General features: G+C 43.0%; 1 protein-coding gene across 1 annotated transcript in view; it reads right to left on the bottom strand.

Moving 5' to 3' along the window:
• The window catches only part of VRK1 (VRK serine/threonine kinase 1), a 66,224-nt gene that overhangs the window by 23,553 nt on the left and 18,780 nt on the right, over positions 1-23,891 (bottom strand). The window contains exons 5-9 of the mRNA XM_073610319.1: positions 17,019-17,106; positions 16,697-16,805; positions 15,001-15,093; positions 8,111-8,243; positions 30-150 (exon numbers count right to left, since the gene is read on the bottom strand). Of these exons, the coding sequence (XP_073466420.1) occupies positions 30-150; positions 8,111-8,243; positions 15,001-15,093; positions 16,697-16,805; positions 17,019-17,106 (544 nt within the window). The remainder of the gene's footprint in view (positions 1-29; positions 151-8,110; positions 8,244-15,000; positions 15,094-16,696; positions 16,806-17,018; positions 17,107-23,891) is intronic.

The raw sequence follows: 23,891 nt of genomic DNA, 5'->3' as shown, positions 1-23,891 counted from the left end.
TTGCAGTAAAGGTTATAGGACAGACATACCTTATTTTTGAGCTGGTAACATAACTTGGGTCCGTTAACTTGTCTTCCCAAGGCAGCTTGCCACAGAGCCACTGAATCATACAATAACCCAAAATTTCTAAGTCGCCTCTTCTTGAAGGATCTGTTGAAATATTTAACATGGCTCTCAAAAGCGGAACTAGAATGTTTTTATAGATGCTTAGATCAATATGAGAAGGCGGACCAATGTATTAGGGCCCCTTTACACTATTCAAAGCGTTAACACACAAAAATAGTTTTTCATTCAATGCACCACATTGATTCTGTGCGGGTGTGACTCCTGGTAATGTAATGAGGAGTTGTGGAGAAACTCCAATGCACCATTGTTCATGCATTAAAAAGAGGAATTTTGACTTTCCAGTGAATTCCATAACTTGGACTACAGTACAGGACACACGTAGAATATTCATACACCATGGGTTGTAGGCATGTACCTTCAGGTGACTGGACATTGGCAAAGCTTTAGAGGACATGCCTCCTGGGCATCTCTCCAATAATCCTACCCTACTGCGTGAGGCCTTAAGCAATGCAGAGTAAACCAAGGAATGGAAAGGAGGGTGTCCTGTACTGTACTCCAATGTAAAAATTACAGACAAGTCAAAAATTTCTTAATCATACAGTACAGGACACAGATAAAATATTCATACACCATGGGACACCCCCAAGCAATGAACAAGAAGGGTGGGTAACAATGAGGCAAACAAGACTGTGCCAACGGGTCCAGTAAAAGTCAGAAGGCCCAACCTCAAAGAGTCACTGCGAGAACCTTGCGGCCAAAAGCTTAAATCAGCAGAAGATTAGACATTCACCTGGTAAAACTTTGTAAAAGTAGTAATGACCAGATGGTAGCCTTACACAACGGGGCTACAGAGATTTGGTGTGGTAATGGATATGAAACCCCCATCGATCTTGGTGGAATGAGTGTGTAAAAGCACAGGAGATTTCTCTTTGAAAATGTATGTTCTTGCAATCAGATTTCCTATTTATTTATAGTGGACTTTGAAGCAGGGTGTCTCTTGCAATGTCCAGCAAACACGACAAGAGAGGGAATCCATCTTACTAAAACAGTAACCTTGATGCATACTCTAATGGCTCTGCCTAAGTCCAGGCAGTGTAGAGAGATTTCCTTTAGATGCTTAGGAGCAGGGCATAAGGATGTGAGGACAACATCCTCATTGAGGTGTTATGCAAAGACCACTTTTGGAACAAAGGATGCCTTTGGGCATAGAACAACCTTGTCATTGTGAAGTATGAGGAAAGCCTCTTCACAGGAAAAGGCTGCCAGTTCAAAAACATGTCTGGCAGATGTGATGACAAAAAAAAAAAAAGACATTTTGCAAGAGATCTTCTAGGGGGAATATCCCTGTTAAAAGGGGGGGGGGGGGTTCTGCAGAGCAAAGAGAACCAATTTAAGTTACCAAGGAAGCACAGAGGGCTGCAAGGGGGGCTTAATACGAGATACGGGGCTCTTTTAAAGTGAGGCCTTTAAAGCGGAGTTCCACCCAAATTTTGAACAATATCTGTATGTATTCTCTTCCTTGCCTAGATGCTGACATGCCATTTAAAAAAATTTAAATCGCCGTAATTACCTTTTATTTTTCTATTCTTCTTTGCACTTCCTGGTTCTCCTCCCGTGGGAGTAGGCGTGTTTCTAGCCTCTCCCAGACTCCTGGGAGCTAGTCTCAGGCTTCCCAGGATGCCACTGAGCATGTGCGGGAACGAGCGGTGAATGCTGGGAGCACAGCATTCACCACATCCAGGAAATAAATGCTTGTGGGCTTCAAATGCCCACAATGAAGATGGAAACCGCCTACAGTGAATAATATAAGTTATTCTTTCCGACGAAATCTGACACAGGCGGACATATTACACACAATATGTGAGTATGTAATGCTGAGAAGAAAAGTTTGTGAATTAACTCAAAAAAAAAAAACAAAAAAAAAAACCATAGATAGGTGGACCCCCGCTTTAAGAAAGAATGGATAAGGCCGACACTTGACTTTTAGGAGTACTTAAGGCCAATTTTTGGTCAAGATCTGATTGCAGGAAGGCCAGAATGTGAGGTACAGAGGCTGATGTGCCAGTGTTCACACCAGACAAAAATAATTCAGGTGCAATAATCTTCTTGGAAGGGTCTTTTTTTTCGTTTAGCAAGGTAAAAGTCTCAAACTCAGAAATGCCCCTTTAACAGCTGAGTTTAAGCAGCTATGCCGTTATAGCAGATCTGGCCTATAGGGAAGAGCCCAGGGGTCATCTGCTAGAGTATGTCAGGTTCTTTTGGGCCAGTTTGTAGCAATTAAGAGTCACCATCTTTCTTTCTTACTCTGAGCAGACGTGATAAAATTTGCACTTGAGGGAAGGCGTAAATTAGCCTAAACTGAGACCACAGGATTATCAAGGCATCTGAGACTAGAGCTAGCGGATGCCTGGTTTGTTGAATCTGGAGGCTAGGGTGTCCACATCCTGAATGCCCTAATTTTAGAAAATCAGATTGAAGACATCTGGTTGAAGAGCCCATTCCTCTTGATCCAGGGAATGGCAGCAGATAATCCACTTTCCAGCGGTATACTCATGGCATGTGGACTTTAGGAGATTGCTGGATAGCAGGTTTCTGCCCAAGAGATGATCTTGTTTGCTTCCTTCAAGTTAGCCAGACTCTTGGTGCTCCCTTGATGACTGATGTAGCCAGCCACCGTGACATTACTGGGACTGCCCCCCGATTGGATACCCCTTCAGAAGGGATTCCAATGCTTTAGGGTCAACTTGACTGCTCTGAGCTCCAAGATGTTGCTAGTAAGCTTGGCTTCCCTAAATGGGCATGTTCCTTGGACTGATAGAAAATGGAACACTCCTCCCCAACCTGAGAGACTTGTGCTGTTGTGATAACTTTCCAGATATAGGGAAGGAAGGACTTCCCCACTGTTAGGGTTGAGGTAATGATCCACCAAGACCGGAAGTTCATTGCTTGGCTGGACAGACACATTGCCAAACAAAGAGAAGGCTCCTGCTTGCCCCAGGTCTACAAGCTATTTTTCTGGAGAGTTCTTGAATGGAACTGGGTGAATGGTACTGGCTTTGAAGACGGCTACTATTAAGCCTAGACCTCGGGTGGAGAATCTCAATGTGGAGTGTCTCTCAGATCAATTCTCAAGCATGTGCACTTAGAGAAAGAACTATTTTCTGCTTGGAATGTGTCCAAGTATTCCAGACAAAATGCTGGAGAGAAGAAATTGTTGACCCCACCAAAGGCCTGAAGCATCTAAATTGTCTTGAGGACATTTTATGAGGCTGCAAGGGAGCCAAGCCCTTGAGAAGAAAGTCTTGACTTGGGTGCCCTGATTTCTAGAGCAGGGGACAGCAGAGGTGCTAGGACCTTTCAACACTCTGGTAGCAAAGGATATGACAAATGGCAGTGCAACAACCTGGAAGTGGTTGTCTACCAATGTTAATTACAGAAATGGCTGATGAGGTGGGTAAATGGGAACATGTAGATAGGCATCTTGGAAGTCCACAGATGCCATGTATTGCCCTCGTCTCAGAGGCAATTACAGAGATTGCAGATTCCATGTGAAATTTTGGAATTTGAAGGAAATTGTTGAGGGATTTCAAGTCCAGAATGAGACAAATACCACAGTTGGGCTTTGGTGCAGTGAACAGGTTGGAGTAAAATTTTTTTGAACCCGTCTTGTGGTGGTACCAGCACGACTTCCTGGGAGAAGAAGTGGGTCAGGGCATTTTAAAAATGTAACGGTCCTTGGGCAATTCTTAGTTAATTTGAAGGAAGAAACCAGTGAGGTGTTTTGTACCCTTTTGAAACAGATTGATACCACAAGTATGGGACCATCTGGGAGCCAGAGAGGCAAATTGTAACAAACATTCCCCCACTCTTAGAAGTGGGGGGTACCCCTTCGTTAAGAGGGCTTTGGGGAAGGCTTGGTGTGAACTTAGTACTTAAAGTTAAAACCCGGTTAGAGTGGACCTCTGCATTTTGAGGTGCTAGCGGCTTCTGAAGAAGGTGCTTTTAGGACCTTCTACTGTGGAAGTAAAACCTTCCCACCTGTGACCACTGATAAATAAAGGCATACTCGTGAGGCGCCTTTTACAAGCAGTTTCAGCTGTCTAAGCTTTTAGTCACAAGAGTCTGCGCATGTGAATGGAGATTAGAGCAGTTCTGGAAGTTTGCCTCATAACATGTTCTAGAGTATGAAAGGCACAGCTGAGAGCAACTACTCTGTAAGAACGCCTGAAGTTTGGAGTCAGGTTGGTTGCTCATTGCAAACTAGTTTAATTAGCTTCAGTTAGACATACTGCAGCAAGAGCTGGCTGCAGGGCTGGGCCTTCAAGGTTAGCCCTCTTACAGCAGTGGCAGCAGGATGTGGGGGAAAGGTTTACATTGCACAAGCTGACCGTCTGCTTTCTAATGGTGTACAGCTCCCAAGGTTTTGCAGAAGTTGCACCTACCCAGATACACTGCTTCTATGTTGGTATTAGAAGACAGTGAATATTTGATTTAAGAGGGAGAAAGGGTCAATCATCTTCAGACACAAACACAAAACTGAACACTCACAGAGTGGGGTAGGGTTATAGGCAACCATATAGATGAGGGATGAGCTGGGTTTGGTCCCAACTCAGAAGAAAGCGGTCAGTGTTGGCCCAATCAGCTGAGGCTGGAGAGCAAATCTTGGGTCAGGCATGCTGCGGACAGCACTGACCCAATATAATCATATGGCAATATTAGGTCAGTGATGTCACACACAACCCTGCCCCATTGTGTACTTGCAAACTGCAGGTGGGGAATGTCCTGGCTGCAGCCGATTGTGCTGGCACTGACAGCTTCGTTCCATGTTCAGACTAAACTCAAGCTCATCCTTACTAGAGGTCAGCTCAAGCAGTGGCGTAAAAAAAAATCTTGGATGGAAAAGAAAATTAAGTAAAATATGCCCATCCTCCTAAGACACTAGTTAAAAGCGGAGGCTTGGTGGTAGTAAAAGGAGTTATCCTGGGCTGGCCTACAATGTTGTGTGTGCCAAGCACCTACCCTCACTAGCACTATGTAAGTGCACCTTATACTGTCAACAATTTGTATTTTAATCAAATAAAATAATGCTGCACTAGGATTTTCCTGGCGCGTCTTCCTTTTTTACCTTCCAATCATTCTGTAGGTGGCAGTATAACCCAAAAAGGTGAAAAACACCCTGCGTCCCTCATTGAAACAAAAGAAAAAAAAAAGTGTCTTCCCGCATAAGTCATTGTAGGATTGTCTGAATACTGCAGGATAGGACTACATTTACAGAAAATTACTAATCACATGAACTGTTTAGACTGTTTTTCTTCAGTCAATTAATGCCATGAAAAATAAAACTATTTTCTTCATCTGTCTGGAGACTCATTTCTAAGAATTTTAGGGATGTCACATTCATGAACGATGCCAGGGAAATTTGCATACTGTATGTAGGAGGCCTAGCAAGTTGTTTGGACAGAAATACAAATTACTTCGGCAATAACAGCACCCCCTTAGTACAGTAAATGAACAGCTGAGCCAAACACTTCAATATGATGTTTGTGAAGAACTACTTATCCAGGCTTCTGAAGTTATAAAGGGAAAGAGTCACACTTGCTCAATATTTGGAGTCTCCTTTACATTTTTGTACGTACCATTCTACGCTAATAAAAAACGTGGGCATTGCCTTGTTTTAGGTGGGAGCTGTGAGTTTAGCTCAGACTATTTCTCTGTACATTACATATACACTTATGCATTACAGGCAAATATGCAGAAAATATAAGCGCATCTACTTATACAAAGAAAAACAAGCCATATATTGGCACAGATGAATGCACAGGTCTGGCTAGCTAAAGGTGACAAGATGGAGAATGAAATAAGCCCAAATATATATGTATATAAAACTACTGAGTAAAATGGTTGATTATGATAACTGTACTGATTTTTTACAGATAATTTGTAACTTTATATTTTTCTTCACATTTACATGCAGACCACACTGCCCAGTGAACCTGACAAGAATTGTGACAAACACTGGCATGGGGGCTTCAGCAGATGCAATGACAGCATTTTTAAAGCAAACATGATGAAGAAAAAAAAAAAAAAAACCACACACACCATTTTAACCACTTGGCACAGGGGTAGACAACCATGGCCCTCCAGCTGTGGTGAAAACACAAATCCTATCATGCCTCTGCCTCTACGAGTCATGCCTGTGATTGTCAAGGTCTTGCAATGTCTCATGGGACTTGTAGTTTCAAAACAGCTGGAGAGCCAAGGTTGTCTACCCCTGACTTAGCACATACGCTGCGCACGCTCTGTGCCAGATCACATATCTAGTACAGGATCTGACACGTCCAGGTCTGGGGCGGCCACCTGCTCCTGCTGTGATTGGGCACAGCTGGAGCCAATCAGCGGGTCTGGTGGACACCATGTCTGCCGAGCCTGTTGATTGTTCAGGAGAAAGGCACAATGGCGGTCTGCTAATGTAAACAAGGCAGACTGCCATTCTGTGAAAGGGTAATGTACTGATCCAGGAACACAGATCTTTACATTCCCCCTGTCAAATCACCTCCCCCACAGTTAGTAAACACTCCCAGGGAACACAGTTCACCCTTTAATCACCCCTGATGTTAACCCCTTCCCTGCCAGTGTTAGTACAGTGACAGTGCATATTTTTTTAGCACCGATTACTGTATTAGCGTCACTGGTCCCCAAAAAGTGTCAGTTAGGTGTCAGATTTGTCTGCTGCAATATCGCAGTCCTGCTATAAAAGTCGCTGACCGATGGCATTACTAGTATAAAAAAAAAAAAAAAAAAAAGTAAACAACTTTTTTTATTGGGTAGGTTTAATAGCAGAAAGTTAAAAATGTGGGTTTTTTTTCCTCAAACTCATCTACCTTTTTAGTATTAAGCTCAAAAAATAAAAACCACAAAAGGTGATCAAATACCGCCAAAAGAAAGCTCTATTTGTGCGGGGAAAAAAAAAAAGACATAAAATTTTATCTGGGTACAGCGCCGCTCGACCGTGCAACGGTTAAATTACCGCAGTGCTGTATCGCCAAAAATGACCTGGTAATGAAGGGGGTAAACCTTCCGGAGCTGAAGTGGTTAAAAAGCCAATTTTCACTCTTGAAGAGCTACACCAGCCAAACAATCTTTAACATCCAACACACCTCCAAGTGTATCAAACGCCTGTACCCGCTGCTATGCACAGTGGTTCTATCTGTTGATATATTAGCCAGTGGGCGAACCTACCAGCACACAGCATTGGAGACGAGTATCTGGCCAGTGTAGCTCTTCAAGAGAGTGAAGACCAAAGTTGTTACCTATTGGACTGTTAATTATTTTACCTTCTTATTCTGGTGACAGACGCTTTAAAAATTTTAAACAAGAAAAAAAACAGTATAGTGAAAAATAAATATTGTGTTCCTACAACTGAATGAAGGCAATATGTAAAATGAAAGAATTCAATATATAAAATAAAATTTTATTTTGCAAGGCTTCACAGTATTCTCTGCATTTACATGCCCGGAAAGCTGTCAGGCAAAAGTGGTTTGGGACAAACTAAACTATTGTCAGGAGTGTTTACAATGGTCTCCTTTTCTTCACATGGTTCCATTCATTCTTAAAATAAATGCAGCTGAGCAGTTTGGAGTACTCCCGATGGATGCATTTTCAGGATGAGATCAGTAATAACAGTGCAAACATCTTTCAGAACAGGTTTTACGTATAGGTTAGAAAAATCCCAAGTGCCACACATCCAGCAAAGCCCAACAGTGTTTAGTAAAAGCTGCCTGAGGCCATGCTCCCAATGCATTTTGCTCCATCCACAGGGCTTAGTCATGGAGGAAAGGACTGTTGGGCTTTGCTGGATGTGCAGCACTTGGGTTCTTCCCTTCCTGTATGTTACACATTGAGCTGAGACAAGCTCTCCCCCGGCCTGCACCCTTTAGCGAGAGTCAAGGGACCTGGACAGACAAGGAGCAGCACCCCTACATTTTGGTTCACAGTTTTACTTTACAGTTATACCAGAGATCAAGGGTACATAAAACATACTTACTGACTCCTTTGTGAGCATCAACACTTGTAAATTCTATTGTGCCATTGTGACACCTCCTAGGATCCTCTTTATACTCCTTGTGAACACCATCTGGGCTGTATCTATAGGCAAGGCCATAATCCACTAAGAACACCTACAAAGATCAGGCATGGTTTTGATTATGTGACATTTGACACCAGAGAGAGGAACCCAGCATACTTAAAAAAAAAAAAAAAAAAAAAAAACGCTTGTAGGCATTACAGGCAACTTGAGAAGTGTAATCTTTATTGGAAGATTCTGATAGCTGGGTTTTTTCTTTTTTTAAATGTCTAAGTTTGATTTGGATGATAGAAGCATTGGAAAACCTCAGGTCAATCAAATTAATTAAGATTCGCCCATATACCATCAAATTTCACAAGGGCTGAATACGAATACAATATTTATCCTACTATTTTGCTAAAGTGTCTTTTTCTCCGTTAAAAATAACAAACATGTTATACTTACCTGCTCTGTGCAGTGATTTTGCACACAGCAGCCTGGATCCTCCTTTTTGAAGGCCATTTTGAGGGAGGAGAGATAGGATAGATTGTCCCCAGGTGTAGACTAGCGGTTTGTTAGCCCATCTCTATGTAGTGTGGGCTATGTAGATTGTCGCTTGTCCTTCTCGGATCCCTCTTAGGTGCTCCTGGCCACACCCCCCTGTTGAGTGCCCCCACAACAAGCAGCTTGCTATGGGGGCACCCAAGCCAAAGCCCCCTGTGTCCATTCAGCTGCGGCCTGGCCCTGCCTCCTTTCTCTCCTCATTGGCTCACTGACTTTGATTGACAGTAGCAGGAGGAGCCAATGGCGCCACGCTGCTGTTTCAGCCAATGAGGAGGGAAGTCAGGTAAGCAATTGGGGGGGCTGCTGCACACAGATGGCTTTTTATCTTAATGCATAGAATGCAATAAAAAAAAAAAAAAAAATCTGCCTTTACAACCACTTTAAGGCTCATGTGCACAGTTGCACAGCGTGCAAGCGTATACAGGGCCTGTGCAAGATCATCTCCAGGAGCATCAGCAGCTGCACAGAGCTGTCCATAGAAATACAGGTTTGTACGTGGGTGTGCAGCTTTATGCAAGTACCAGCATATTCCCACGTACATACGCATCCTGCAATTGCTTTCTTTGGGCCACTGTACATTGCAGCTGGGGCTCCCGGAGATAATTTTACACAGGTTCTGTACATTCTGGCATACCGTACACCCTCCTTGTGGCTGTGTGATAAGCCTTTAAAGAGGTCCTATACTATAGAACAATTTTTATTAATGCTTACCGAGAAAAATGTTATCAAACTTGCTAAAGTAATAAATTGCCACTGTTAAACCTTTTGCTGGCAGAGTCGTTTTTGTGCATTTTCTGCACAAGTTTAAAAATCATCTTGGATTACTAAAGATAACTTAAAACCCACAAAACATTATATCATTTCTGAAGCGGACACCCTAAAGTATAAAAAAAATTGGTAGTTAAAATTTATGTCACAAGATATTAGCGCGACAGTTTATAAAATGCAAAACTTTGGTATAAAAAAAATACACAAACGTTCATTTTAGGGCACATGAACACAATATTTTGCCCAATTTTTTGTTAGCACATAAAAGATGAGGTTGCACTGAGTAAGTAGATACTAAACCTTAAAATGGCACGCCCCTGTGAAACGCCAACAAACTTTGGTACCCTATATTTTCCATAGGAGATGCTTTAAAAGCCCTTACAGGTGGGGGGGGGCGGCTCAAAAAGTTTCAGGGGGAGGATTTTAAGTGCCAAGGTTTGAAGTGGAGAAAAAAAATTGCAGAAAAATAATGTAGCGTACATAATTGCAACAAAAGTTATATTGTAATTGATTATTAAAAATTACCTTTCCAATCAGCCGCTCTGTAATTTTCTAAAAATGCAATGTAATATGGCTACCTGAAGGTGTTCTGTACACAGAATGTATAAAAAACACCCCCCCCAGAAACATAATTTCCTGCTTGTGTGATTGGCTCACTGATTTTCCCAGAAGTCTGCACTAAGATACAAGTCAGATTTCAGGCATCCCCTGCAACAGAAATGCAATTTTTGGTGAGATACTTCCAATAGAAATGACGGCTAAAAGGGATGCAGGCCCTGCAGCTTTTCTCATTATAGTCCTGCAGGTGCACAGCTGATTAATAATGAAATCACTCCCATTAGACTCACTTCCCCACATGGATACAGCTAAACAGATTGTCAGAACAAAAAGGTAGGAATCTGCAACAAAGTTTGTTAAAATTCTGGCAATGTACAGAGATCACCCAGAGGGGAATGTTTTTTTTTCTCACCAAAAGTAGTTATTCTTTAATTTTTTTCCATTAACTTAAGGCCTCTTTCACACGAGGCGGGCTCTGTTTCTACGGAGCCTGCCTCGGTCCGCCGGCTCAGCGGGAGATCTGTCCGTTGATCTCCGCTGAGCCGGCGGATGATAGGTCCCTCTCTGCTCACTGAGCGGGGAGGGGCTTGTCAGGCGCCGCTGCCGCCTATGGAGGGATTGGACGAAAACGGACAGCGTGTCCGTTTTCGTCAGATCTCACCCGATCCGATAGCGACGGATCTGGACATAGAGCCATACGTCTGCTTTTAGCGGATCGGACGGGGTCGGAGGTCAGCGGACACGTCTCCGCTGACATCCGACGCTCCATAGGCTAACATGGATCGCCCGTTCAGGTCCGCCGTCAAAACTGACAGGCAGACCTGAACGGTCCGATCGTGTGAAAGGGGCCTTAGGGGAAAAAATTCCCCATGTGATGCTTTTATAGGAGGTTCTCTTTTCTTTAGTGAGACATCAGGGGTCTAAGAGACCTGTTTTAGTTGTCTGCCACTGAAGTTAATGTAGCACAGATCACACTCCATTAGCCTTTTCCCCGGCCATACTGGCTAGCGAAAGTGACACCAGGATCTGGAAGTGACCTTTTACATGTCACTTCCGGGTCAATAGCAAGAGGGGGAGAAGCAACATTTACTGGGGCGTGTGGAAGTGATCCAATGGCTGCATAGCTGCCAGATTGCCTCCGTCAGTCATGTTGTCAGAAAGTATAGGGTACCGAAATGTTGCTGTCTCACAATTTTATACGGGATGTCATTCTTGCATGCAATTTTAAGAGTTACAGCAGTACTATACTGCAAAACCAATTTGTGTCTTGCCTCAAGAGTGATGTGAGTAAAAGTGTTGAAAAACATAACTACTCCTGTAATCATCCAAACTTGTGCTTCATTTGTGCAGTCATGTAACCTAAGTCACAGCATTAGTCACATGGTCGCTACTAAAGCGGGTTAGTAGAACGATTGTTTCATTCAGACAGCCAATCTGCCCCAACAATGACTTTTCCTATTCCCACAATGGCATAGGCCACATGATCTATGATATTGCAACACAAGCAAATTTCTAGTTTTTTTTTTTCTCACTATATGCTTTTTACCTTTTTTATACTTTATTTGATTGTAGCCGTATTAGTGCAATTGTGACAGAGAAAATTGAGTGCTGTCCGCGATACTTTTTTAAATTGCACTAACATACAATTTTTCAGGACAAGCTTTCGGGTGACATACCCCGAAAGCTTGTCCTGAAAAATTGTATGTTAGTGCAATTAAAAAAAGTATCACGGACAGTACTCCATTTTCGGTCTACCTTTTTTATACAAATAAAATCTTTTTAAATTTTAGACTACAAACTTTTGCTTAACACTTTTCAGCCACAATATTTTTTTAAAAAGTGCAATACATACACATATAAAAAGGTATATACACATATATACTTCCTTGCAATATGGCAGCCACTGAACTCTGTAAGGCAAACCCCAATGACATCAGAACAGAGGGGTTAGACCAATAAAATCATCTTCTTATACAGGACCTTTACAATGCATATAGCTCAAATGGAGAGGATCTTTTTTTTTTTTTTTTTTTGATGAACAAAAATTAAATGTTGAGTGCAATATGACAGAACTAGGAACTTTCTGCAAAGCCATTCTTGATTTCTAGCAGCTGAACACACTGGATATAAAGGCCGTTCTCCTTGCAGCTGAAGAACCGTTAATATGTAGACCCCTGCTGTGCTGATATCTGGCCTCATGCCCGTCATCATCAGGGACCTGAGCTTTTATGTGTGTTAAAAAAAAAAAAAAAAAAAGCTACACCACACACACAAAATGCTTTTATTTCCGTGAACCTAGCACTCCTGTAACGTGACAGATGCAAAGCTGAACCTGGGTGAAACTTTCCTCGTGCTGGTAGCAGGTGACAACCTCAAGTGATGTTAACAGCTAAGTGTGTCTTTTGCCCTCAGTGAAAAAGCTTTGTCAATACGGTGATAATATCACATAGGTAAACACTCGGGCATTAATGGCAGAATCACCACACGCTTGTGATAATGCTAGAAATACTTTTTTTTTAATGTTACTGTAGCTGAAAGCTGAAGTCAAGGCACTAGATAAATCAACACTACGTCAATCAAAACCTCAGTCATACAAATAAAATTACATTGCACACACCATATTCCCAAAAGTATTGGGACCCCTGCCTTTACACGCACATGAACTTTAATGGCATCCCAGTCTAATGCCGCGTACACACGAGCGGACTTTACGGCAGACTTGGTCCGGAGGACTTTGATGGACTTTCCTACACACGATCAACCAAAGTCCGACGGATTTATACGCGATGATGTACGACCGGACTAAAACAAGGAAGTTCATAGGCAGTAGCCAATAGCAGCCCTAGCGTTGGTTCTTGTCTGTCGGATTAGCATACAGACGAGCGGACTTTTCGACCGGACTCGAGTCCGTCGGAAAGATTTGAAACATGTTTAATTTCTAGGTCCGTCAAACTTTTGGGGAAAAAAGGTCCGCTGGAGCCCACACACGATCGAATTGTCCGACGGACTCTGGTCCGACGGACCAAGTATGCCGTAAAGTCCGGTCCTGTGTACGCGGCATTAGTCCGTAGGGTTCAATACTGAGTTGGCCCACCCTGTGCAGCTATAACAGCTTCAACTCTTCTGGGAATTCTGTACACAAGGTTTAGGAGTGTGTCTATGGGAATGTTTGACCATTCTTCCAGAAGAGCATTTGTGAGGTCAGGCACTGATGTTGGATGAGAAGGCCTGGCTCGCAGTCTCTGCTCTAATTCATCCCAAAGGTGTTCTAATCGGGTTTAGGTCAGGACTCCATGCAGGTCAGTCAGGTTCCTTCACCCCAAACTCACTCATCCATGTTGTTATGGACCTTGCTTAGTGCACTGGTCCAAATTATTTGGTGGAGGGGGGGATTATGGTGTGGGGTTGTTCTTGGTCCCTTAGTTCCAGTGAAGGGAAATGTTAAGGCGTCAGCATACCAAGATATTTTCGAAAATTTCATACTCCCAACTTTGTGGGAACAGTTTGGGGATGGCCCCTTCCTGTTTCAACATGACTGAGCACCAGTGCACAAAGCAAGGTCCATAAAGACATGGATGAGCGAGTTTGGGGTGGAAGAACTTGACTGGACTGCACAGAATCCTGACTTCAATCCGATAGAATACCTTTGGGATGAATTAGAGTGGAGACTGCGGGCCAGGCCTTCTCATCCAACATCAGTGCCTGACCTCACAAATGCGCTTCTAGAAAAATGGTCAAACATTCCCATAGACACACTCCTAAACCTTGTGGACAGCCTTCCCAGAAGAGTTGAAGCTGTTATAGCTGTAAATGGTGGGCCGACTTAATACTGAACCCTTCAGACTAAGACTGGGATGCCATTAAAGTTCACGTGTATAAGAGGTGGGATGGTTAATAAGTTTCAAGTGGTAATGTTGGTCACATGACACTGCCAAGAGAATTACCCATAAAAACACTGAATGGGAATGACAAAGGGAGGTTTTTTTTTACTGTACAAATAAACCTCTAGCGCCCCGTTCACATCTAGCAATTTGGGGTTGCAGGTGGAATCGCCACGATTCTGCCTGGGATTCCAAATCTCACTGCAATGCTGGCAAAACACAGCACACGTTTGTGTGCCAGTTATTTTTAATTGCACCTGAATTACGGCTAGCTGCACCACGTGAAGCTTCTTGCCCAAAAATGGAGCAGGAGCTTTTTTTTGGGAGACAAAAGGTACGAACGATGCATTTTGCTGCCATTTAAAATCAATGTTGCACAAACACGTGTTCTGCGTTTTGCCAGCAATGCAGTGAGATTTGGAATCAGGCAGAATCACGGTGATGTCTGTGATCCCAAATCGCTAGATGTGAAAGGGCAAAGGCACCATTGTCACTGCAGGAGTAGTGCACAATCTGGGCCATGGTGGAACCATCATGTGGCCAAACCTCTACCATTTTATTGTGGCGGCACAACTACAAGAACAGTGATGGAGACTTGCCGATAAAGAATGCTGGATGCAAGAGATAAGGGTCTTCTACTTTCAAGCTACAACTCATTTTCACACCTATGCAGTTTGCTTTTGATCGTTCCTGCAGGGCTTTTTGCACACACGATTTTACCGTGATTTGTGTTTTGACGCTATTTCTTGGCCAATTTGTTGTTCGAGAGGTTAAAAAAAATGCAAATCACAGCTAAAACGAACTACATGCTTTTTTGCAGCATCTCCAGTGAAGTCTTTTGAACCAAAAAAAGCACAGATTTGTGTTAAAAAAAATTTCCCTGACCCTTTCTAAAAAACGCAGTGGCTGAAAAAAGCACAGATTGGAAGTGTCCCATTGGAAACCATGTTAAATGAACAGTAGTGCATTTCTACAAAAGCACCAAAAAGCACATAAGGGCGAACCAGGCCTAATTCATAAAACATTAAAAACAGAAAGTGACACATCATGCTACTACAGAAAAATGACACTACACTTTTCATAACCGTTGTCTTTACATACCTGATTCGGATATTTGTGATGAAGGAGAAGATTGGAAGCTTTGATATCTCCATGTACATATTCATGCTCATGTATATACTCCAGAATGTCAATCTACAAAACATGAAAGATAAAATAGAATTGATTTGTCTAGGCAGCTGTAAGTGCAAAACGGTATTAAACTAAGGACACAGGCAAGAAATAAAATTAGTGAGGTACACTATTAGGTATCATATAAACTCACTGGCCACTTTATTATTAGGTACACCTTGCTAGTACCCAATCGGACCCCCTTTTGCCTTCAGAACTGCCTTCATTCTTCATGGCAAAGATTCAACAAGGTGTTGGAAACATTCCTCAGAGATTTTGGCCCATAGCGACATGATAGCATCATGCAGTAGCTGCAGATTTGTCTGTTTCACATCCATGATGTGAATCTCCCGTTCCACCACATCCCAAAGGTGCTCTATTGGATGAGATCTGGTGACTGTGGAGGCCATTGGAGTACAGGGACCTCATTGTCATGTTCAAGAAACCAGTTTTTGAGACGATTTGAGCTGTCAAATGGTGTATTATCCTGCTGGAAGGAGCTATCAGAAGATGAGTACACTGTATGAATAAAGGGATGGACATGGTCAGCAACAACACTCAGGTAGGCCGTTGCTTTTGAGATATTCAGTTGGTACTAAGGGGCCCAAAGTGTGCCAAGAACATATCCCCCACACCATTACACCACCACCAGCCTGAACCGTTGATACAAGGCAGGATGGATCCATGCTTTCATGTTGTTTACACCAAATCCTGACTCTACCATCTGAATGTCGCAGCTGAAATCAGACCAAGCAACGTTTTTCCCAATCTTCTGATTTTTGTGAGCCTGTGCAAATTGGAGCCTCAGATTACTGTTCTCAGCCGACAGGAGCGGCACCTGCTGCTGTAGCCCATCTGCTTCAAGGCTCGATGTATTGTGCGTTCAGAGATGGTATTCTGCATACCAAGGCATTTTTTGCCCACACAACTGTGGAATATCACAGGATATTTTCTTTTTCTCGGACCATTCTCTGTAAACCCTAGAGATGGTTGTGCGTGAAAATCCCAGTAGATGAGCAGTTTTTGAAATACTCAGACCAGCCCGTCTGGCACCAACAACCATTCCATGTTCAAAGTCACTTAAATCCCCTTTCTTCCCCATTCTGATACTTGGTTTGAACTTCAGCAAGTTAAATACATTGAGCTGCTGCCATGTGATTGGCCGATTAGCAATATGTGTTACCAAGCAATTGAATATATGTACAAAATGTGGCCAGTAAGTGTATATTGCTTCTATACAAATTCATGTTTAACATAGAAACAAATGAATTCTATTAGTGCTCATCCATTTCTATACAGTTTCCCATACCTGCAATTTTTCTGGAACCCCAACTGACAGCCAAATCATGGTTTCCAACAGAAGTCAGCAATCTAAAAGGTCACATGTCTTGAGACTATAGTAGGGCCCATCTGCAGGTACTTTGTTTTTAATATATTTATTTATGATGGGGGGTGGGGTGGGATGGGTGGATGCCATTGGAAAATAAAATACCAGGCAGTGATGACAGGAGAGTCTGAAATATCTAAAACTTTGTAGGTGGGAATTAAAGGAATTGTGATAATAAGGTTTGTGCATTTCTGTGAAAATGGCTCAACAATTGCAGTAATATTTAAGCAATAAACTAACCAGTCTTAACCCCAGCTGCAATACAGTCTTGTGAGGGAACTGTTTCCCAGTATCCTCATAAATCTTCTGTAAATCCTTCCCAAATCGATCCATCACCATGAACCTGTAACTGCAAGTAAGAAGCAGAAATAAGTTATTTTCTGAATGCATCTTATAAAATAAAACATTCCACAGAATAAAGACGTAAAAAGCAGGGACTTCAAATATTCAGTTTGCTTTCAAAATTACCAAGAAAATAAAAACTTCTTAAAATATGCAAATCATCAGTAAACCTGAACAGCAATTTAAATAACGAAGAAGGCTTTGCTTGAGAACTCGTTACCTGTTTCCACTTTTCTCATGAAGTCCAGAGCCCCAGTATCTGGGCACACCAAGGTAGTCCAGTTTATGAGAGTTGGTCCATTGCTGAACTTCAAAAAAAAAAAAAAAAAAAAAAAAACATCAATAGAAAAAGTTACAGCAGTATCTTCACTCACTGCCCTCACAACACAGAACTATCCACATAGATTACCAGACAAGCATTGCAGGTATGAGACAGTAAAAAACAAAATGACAACTACCAATGAATGGCGTGGAGAAGCGCTGGATACCTTCAGCTGCCACTGTACCCTTGCTGGGTGTCTCATGCATCCCTGTGCCTTTAACCACTTGCCGACCGCCTCACGCATATATACGTGAGCAGAGCGGCACGGGCAGGCAAAATCACGTACCTGGTACGTGATTGCCTTCCCGCGGGCGGGGGGTCCGATCGGACCCCCCCCGGTGCCAGCGGCGGTCGGCATTTGTCTAGGAGCGATCAGAGATGAGGGGGAGGCCATCCGATCGTGGCCCCCCCCTCGCGATCGCTCCCAGCCAATAAGAAACATCCCCTGCCTCTGTATAGTACACAGAGGCAGAGGATGTGATGTCATCTCTCCTCGGCTGGCCAGTTTCCGTTCCAGCACCGAGGAGAGAAGACATGTAAGTGCACCAACACTACACACAACACAGTAGAACATGCCAGGCACACTAAACACCCCCGATCCCCCCCCCCCCCCCCGTCACAAACTGACACCAAGCAGGTTTTTTTGTTTTGTTTTGTTTTTTTCCTGATTACTGCATAGTGTCAGTTTGTGACAGTTAGTGTGGTAGGACAGTTAGTATTAGCCCCCTGTAGGTCTAGGGTACCCCACTAACCCCCCCTAATAAAGTTTTAACCCCTTGATCACCCCCTGTCACCAGTGTCGCTAAGCGATCATTTTTCTGATCGCTGTATTAGTGTCGCTGGTGACGCTAGTTAGGAACGTAAATATTTAGGTTCGCTGTCAGCGTTTTATAGCGACAGGGACCCCCATATACTACCTAATAAATGTTTTAACCCCTTGATTGCCACCTAGTTAACCCTTTCACCACTGATCACCGTATAACTGTTACGGGTGACGCTGGTTAGTTTGTTTATTTTTTATAGTGTCGGGGCACCCGCCGTTTATTACCGAATAAAGGTTTAGCCCCCTGATCGCCCGGCGGTGATATGTGTCGCCCCAGGCAGCGTCAGATTAGCGCCAGTACCGCGAACACCCACGCACGCACCGTACACGCACCGTACACCTCCCTTAGTGGTATAGTATCTGAACGCATCAATATCTGATCCGATCAGATCTATACTAGCGTCCCCAGCAGTTTAGGGTTCCCAAAAACGCAGTGTTAGCGGGATCAGCCCAGATACCTGCTAGCACCTGCGTTTTGCCCCTCCGCCCAGCCCACCCAAGTGCAGTATCGATCGATCACTGTCACTTACAAAACACTAAACGCATAACTGCAGCGTTCGCAGAGTCAGGCCTGATCCCTGCGATCGCTAACAGTTTTTTTGGTAGCATTTTGGTGAACTGGCAAGCACCAGCCCCAAGCAGCGTCAGATTAGCGCCAGTACCACTAACACCCACGCACGCACCGTACAGCTCCCTTAGTGGTATAGTATCTGATCGGATCAATATCTGATCCGATCAGATCTATACTAGCGTCCCCAGCAGTTTAGGGTTCCCAAAAACGCAGTGTTAGTGGGATCAGCCCAGATACCTGCTAGCACCTGCGTTTTGCCCCTCCGCCCGGCCCAGCCCACCCAAGTGCAGTATCGATCGATCACTGTCACTTTTTTTTGTAGCGTTTTGGTGAACTGGCAAGCGCCAGCGGCCTAGTACACCCCGGTCGTAGTCATACCAGCACTGCAGTAACACTTGGTGACGTGGTGAGTCCCATAAGTGCAGTTCAAGCTGGTGAGGTGGCAAGCACAAGTAGTGTCCCGCTGCCACCAAGAAGACAAACACAGGCCCGTCGTGCCCATAATGCCCTTCCTGCTGCATTCGCCAATCCTAATTGGGAACCCACCACTTCTGCAGCGCCCGTATTTCCCCCATTCACATCCCCAACCAAATGCAGTCGGCTGCATGAGAGGCATTTATATGTCCTCCCGAGTACCCCTACCCAACGAACCCCCCCAAAAAAGATGTGTCTGCAGCAAACGCGGATATAGGCGTGACACCCGCTATTATTGTCCCTCCTGTCCTGATAATCCTGGTCTTTGCATTGGTGAATGTTTTGAACGCTACCATTCACTAGTTGAGTATTAGCGTAGGGTACAGCATTCCACAGACTAGGCACACTTTCACAGGGTCTCCCAAGATGCCATCACATTTTGAGAGACCCGAACCTGGAACCGGTTACAGTTATAAAAGTTACAGTTACAAAAAAAAAGTGTAAAAAAAAAAATAGTTGTCGTTTTATTGTTCTCTCTCTCTCTCTATTCTCTCTCTGGTGTTCTGCTCTTTTTTACTGTATTCTATTCTGCAATGTTTTATTGTTATTATGTTTTATCATGTTTGCTTTTCAGGTATGCAATTTTTTATACTTTACCGTTTACTGTGCTTTATTGTTAACCATTTTTTTGTCTTCAGGTACGCCATTCACGACTTTGAGTGGTTATACCAGAATGATGCCTGCAGGTTTAGGTATCATCTTGGTATCATTCTTTTCAGCCAGCGGTCGGCTTTCATGTAAAAGCAATCCTAGCGGCTAATTAGCCTCTAGACTGCTTTTACAAGCAGTGGGAGGGAATGCCCCCCCCCCCCCACCGTCTTCTGTGTTTTTCTCTGGCTCTCCTGTCTCAACAGGGAACCTGAGAATGCAGCCGGTGATTCAGCCAGCTGACCATAGAGCTGATCAGAGACCAGAGTGGCTCCAAACATCTCTATGGCCTAAGAAACCGGAAGCTACGAGCATTTTATGACTTAGATTTCGCCGGATGTAAACAGCGCCATTGGGAAATTGGGAAAGCATTTTATCACACCGATCTTGGTGTGGTCAGATGCTTTGAGGGCAGAGGAGAAATCTAGGGTCTAATAGACCCCAATTTTTTCAAAAAAAGAGTACCTGTCACTACCTATTGCTATCATAGGGGATATTTACATTCCCTGAGAGAACAATAAAAATGATTAAAAAAAAAAAAAAAATATGAAAGGAACAGTTTAAAAATAAGATAAAAAAGCAAAAAAATAATAAAGAAAAAAAAAAAAAAGCACCCCTGTCCCCCCTGCTCTCGCGCTAAGGCGAACGCAAGCGTCGGTCTGGCGTCAAATGTAAACAGCAATTGCACCATGCATGCGAGGTATCACCGCAAAGGTCAGATCGAGGGCAGTAATTTTAGCAGTAGACCTCCTCTGTAAATCTAAAGTGGTAACCTGTAAAGGCTTTTAAAGGCTTTTAAAAATGTATTAATTTTGTTGCCACTGCACGTTTGTGCGCAATTGTAAAGCATGTCATGTTTGGTATCCATGTACTCGGCCTAAGATCATCTTTTTTATTTCATCAAACATTTGGGCAATATAGTGTGTTTTAGTGCATTAAAATTTAAAAAAGTGTGTTTTTTCCACAAAAAATGCGTTTGAAAAATCGCTGCGCAATTACTGTGTGAAAAAAAAAAATGAAACACCCATTATTTTAATCTGTAGGGCATTTGCTTTAAAATAATATATAATGTTTGGGGGTTCAAAGTAATTTTCTTGCAAAAAAAAATAATTTTTTCATGTAATCAAAAAGTGTCAGAAAGGGCTTTGTCTTCAAGTGGTTAGAAGAGTGGGTGATGTGTGACGTAAGCTTCTAAATGTTGTGCATAAAATGCCAGGACAGTTCAAACCCCCCCCAAATGACCCCATTTTGGAAAGTAGACACCCCAAGCTATTTGCTGAGAGGCATGTCGAGTCCATGGAATATTTTATATTGTGACACAAGTTGCGGGAAAGAGACAAATTTTTTTTTTTTTTTGCACAAAGTTGTCACTAAATGTTATATTGCTCAAACATGCCATGGGAATATGTGAAATTACACCCCAAAATAAATTCTGTTGCTTCTCCTGAGTATGGGGATACCACATGTGTGGGACTTTTTGGGAGCCTAGCCGCGTACGGGACCCCGAAAACCAAGAACCGCCTTCAGGCTTTCTAAGGCCGTAAATTTTTGATTTCACTCTTCACTGCCTATCACAGTTTCGGAGGCCATGGAAAGCCCAGGTGGCACAAAACCCCCCCAAATGACCCCATTTTGGAAAGTAGACACCCCAAGCTATTTGCTGAGAGGTATAGTGAGTATTTTGCAGACCTCACTTTTTGTCACAAGGTTTTGAAAATTGAAAAAAAAAAAAATTTTTTTTCTGGTCTTTCTTCATTTTCAAAAACAAATCAGAGCTGCAAAATACTCACCATGCCTCTCAGCAAATAGCTTGGGGTGTCTACTTTCCAAAATGGGGTCATTTGGGGGGGGGGGTTGTGCCATCTTGGCATTTTATGGCCTTCAAAACTGTGATAGGTAGTGAGGAGTGAAATCAAAAATGTATGCCCTTAGAAATCCTGAAGGTGGTGCTGGGTTTTCGGGGCCCCGTACGCGGCTAGGCTCCCAAAAAGTGCCACACATGTGGTATCCCCGTACTCAGGAGAAGCAGCTGAATGTATTTTGGGGTGCAATTCCACATATGCCCATGGCCTATGTGAGCAATATCATTTAGTGACAACTTTTTGTAATTTTTTTTTTTTTGTCATTATTCAATCACTTGGGACAAAAAAAAAATAAATATTCAATGGGCTCAACATGCCTCTCAGCAATTTCCTTGGGGTGTCTACTTTCCAAAATGGGGTCATTTGCAGGGGGTTTGTACTGCCCTACCATTTTAGCACCTCAAGAAATGACATAGGCAGTCATAAACTAAAAGCTGTGTAAATTCCAGAAAATGTACCCTAGTTTGTAGACGCTATAACTTTTGCGCAAACCAATAAATATACGCTTATTGACATTTTTTTTACCAAAGACATGTGGCCGAATACATTTTGGCCTAAATGTATGACTAAAATTTAGTTTATTGGATTTTTTTTATAACAAAAAGTAGAAAATATCATTTTTTTTCAAAATTTTCAGTCTTTTTCCGTTTATAGCGCAAAAAATAAAAACGGCAGAGGTGATCAAATACCATCAAAAGAAAGCTCTATTTGTGGGAAGAAAAGGACGCAAATTTCGTTTGGGTACAGCATTGCATGACCGCGCAATTAGCAGTTAAAGCGACGCAGTGCCGAATTGTAAAAAGTGCTCTGGTCAGGAAGGGGGTAAATCCTTCCGGGGCTGAAGTGGTTAAGGAGTGGTGGGCTCCTTCCAGGCAAACTTGCCCTTAATCTCTCCACTGCTATATGACCTCCAACTTGGGAGACTCAAAGGGATGTTGTCAGGACCGCAGTACAGCGGGGTGCCTTGATTTGGCCACTGCTGCTTACTCATGTGTTTGCATACGTGTGCGACTAAACTCCTTGTTTTTAAGGTGACTTGTTAGACGGGATCAATTCGGTTTTGTTGCAGTCTAGCTGGTAAGTGAGCTGGGAATTTGTTTTTGACAGGTATGAGACAGAATAGATAAGTGACTGAGGTTGCCATGTTGCCCAGTTCTTGTTGGGAGCTATGGATTATGCAGAATATACATTGAATCTGTGTCCAGTTGTCAAGCTGGGAGAAAATAGGGCGCTGCCAGCGGCTGTCATGTGTCGGTACTGTAAGCCCCCCATTTACACTGAATGCAGCTTTGAAATCATGCTACTTCAGAGTGATTTCAAAGTCGCAGGACAGTGCGACTTCACCTAGGGCTTGCCGACATCTGTACGATTTCAAGCACAAATGTCAATGCAAGTTGCGCATGAAAAATCGCCAAAAATAGTGCAGAACTATTTTTTAAATCGCTCCAATTAAGACGGTGCCATAGAAAGACATTAGATGCGAATTGTAAGTCGCACCTGAAGTTGCACCTGTGTGAACGGGGGCTAATTTGGCACTCTATGGGGGGGGGGGGGGGGGGGGCGATATGCGATTTAGCCACCCAAGAAAAGCTTCCCTGTGCACTTTCCAATAAAGAATGAATAACTCATTAGCATCCTCCTGAAACATGTGGATAGTTTCTAACATGGCAACATTAAAAACTCTGGTTCACACCTGATTTGTATTCTGCAGCCCATAGAAATGCATGTTTCATGAAAATGCCAAGGAGGTCTTTCACATTTGCGTGCTGTGTTCTAAAAAAATTAGGCATGTCCAATAGTATATGCATTTACCTGCGTTTTTATGGCCCATTGAAGTCTACGGACGTGCATGAAAAAACACACTAAAAAGGACGTTAAAGAGCATAAACAAAACAGAAGGAAAAATGCATGACAGTGGGAGCGGCGGGATGGGAGCGGGGCCTTTGTATCCCAAAACATGGCAGCAGGCTTTAACAGTCCCTTGTAACATTTGGAAAGCCTCCAACAGTCACCTGAAACACAGGGGAAGGTTTTAAATGTTTCTTTATAACTAGAGAGCAATCTCTAAGGCTCCATTATAATATGAAATCCGTTTAAGTATGTGGCTGTCTTTTTCCACTAAGCATTTTAAAACAGGCAGTCTCTTGTACCATGGATGTCACTAATATGACATCAAGTAAGGAGAGCTCATTTATAACATGCCACTGCCTAACAGAGTTTACAGTCCAATATAATAAGCTCTGGATGGTGCAGCTAATTCTTTAAATTGATATTCTATCGTACCATACAAACAAAATGTACAAGCTGGCATCTGCAGAGGCAGGTTCTGTGTACAGTAACATAGTCTATATGTTAGGTGTCCAAGCAAATTCAAAAACATGTCATGCATAGAG

Source organism: Aquarana catesbeiana, linkage group LG13, assembly GCF_042186555.1.
Source record: "Aquarana catesbeiana isolate 2022-GZ linkage group LG13, ASM4218655v1, whole genome shotgun sequence".
Lineage (NCBI taxonomy): Eukaryota > Metazoa > Chordata > Amphibia > Anura > Ranidae > Aquarana > Aquarana catesbeiana.
Note: the sequence above shows the minus strand (reverse complement) of the source record. Positions and strands in the feature narration are given on the sequence as shown.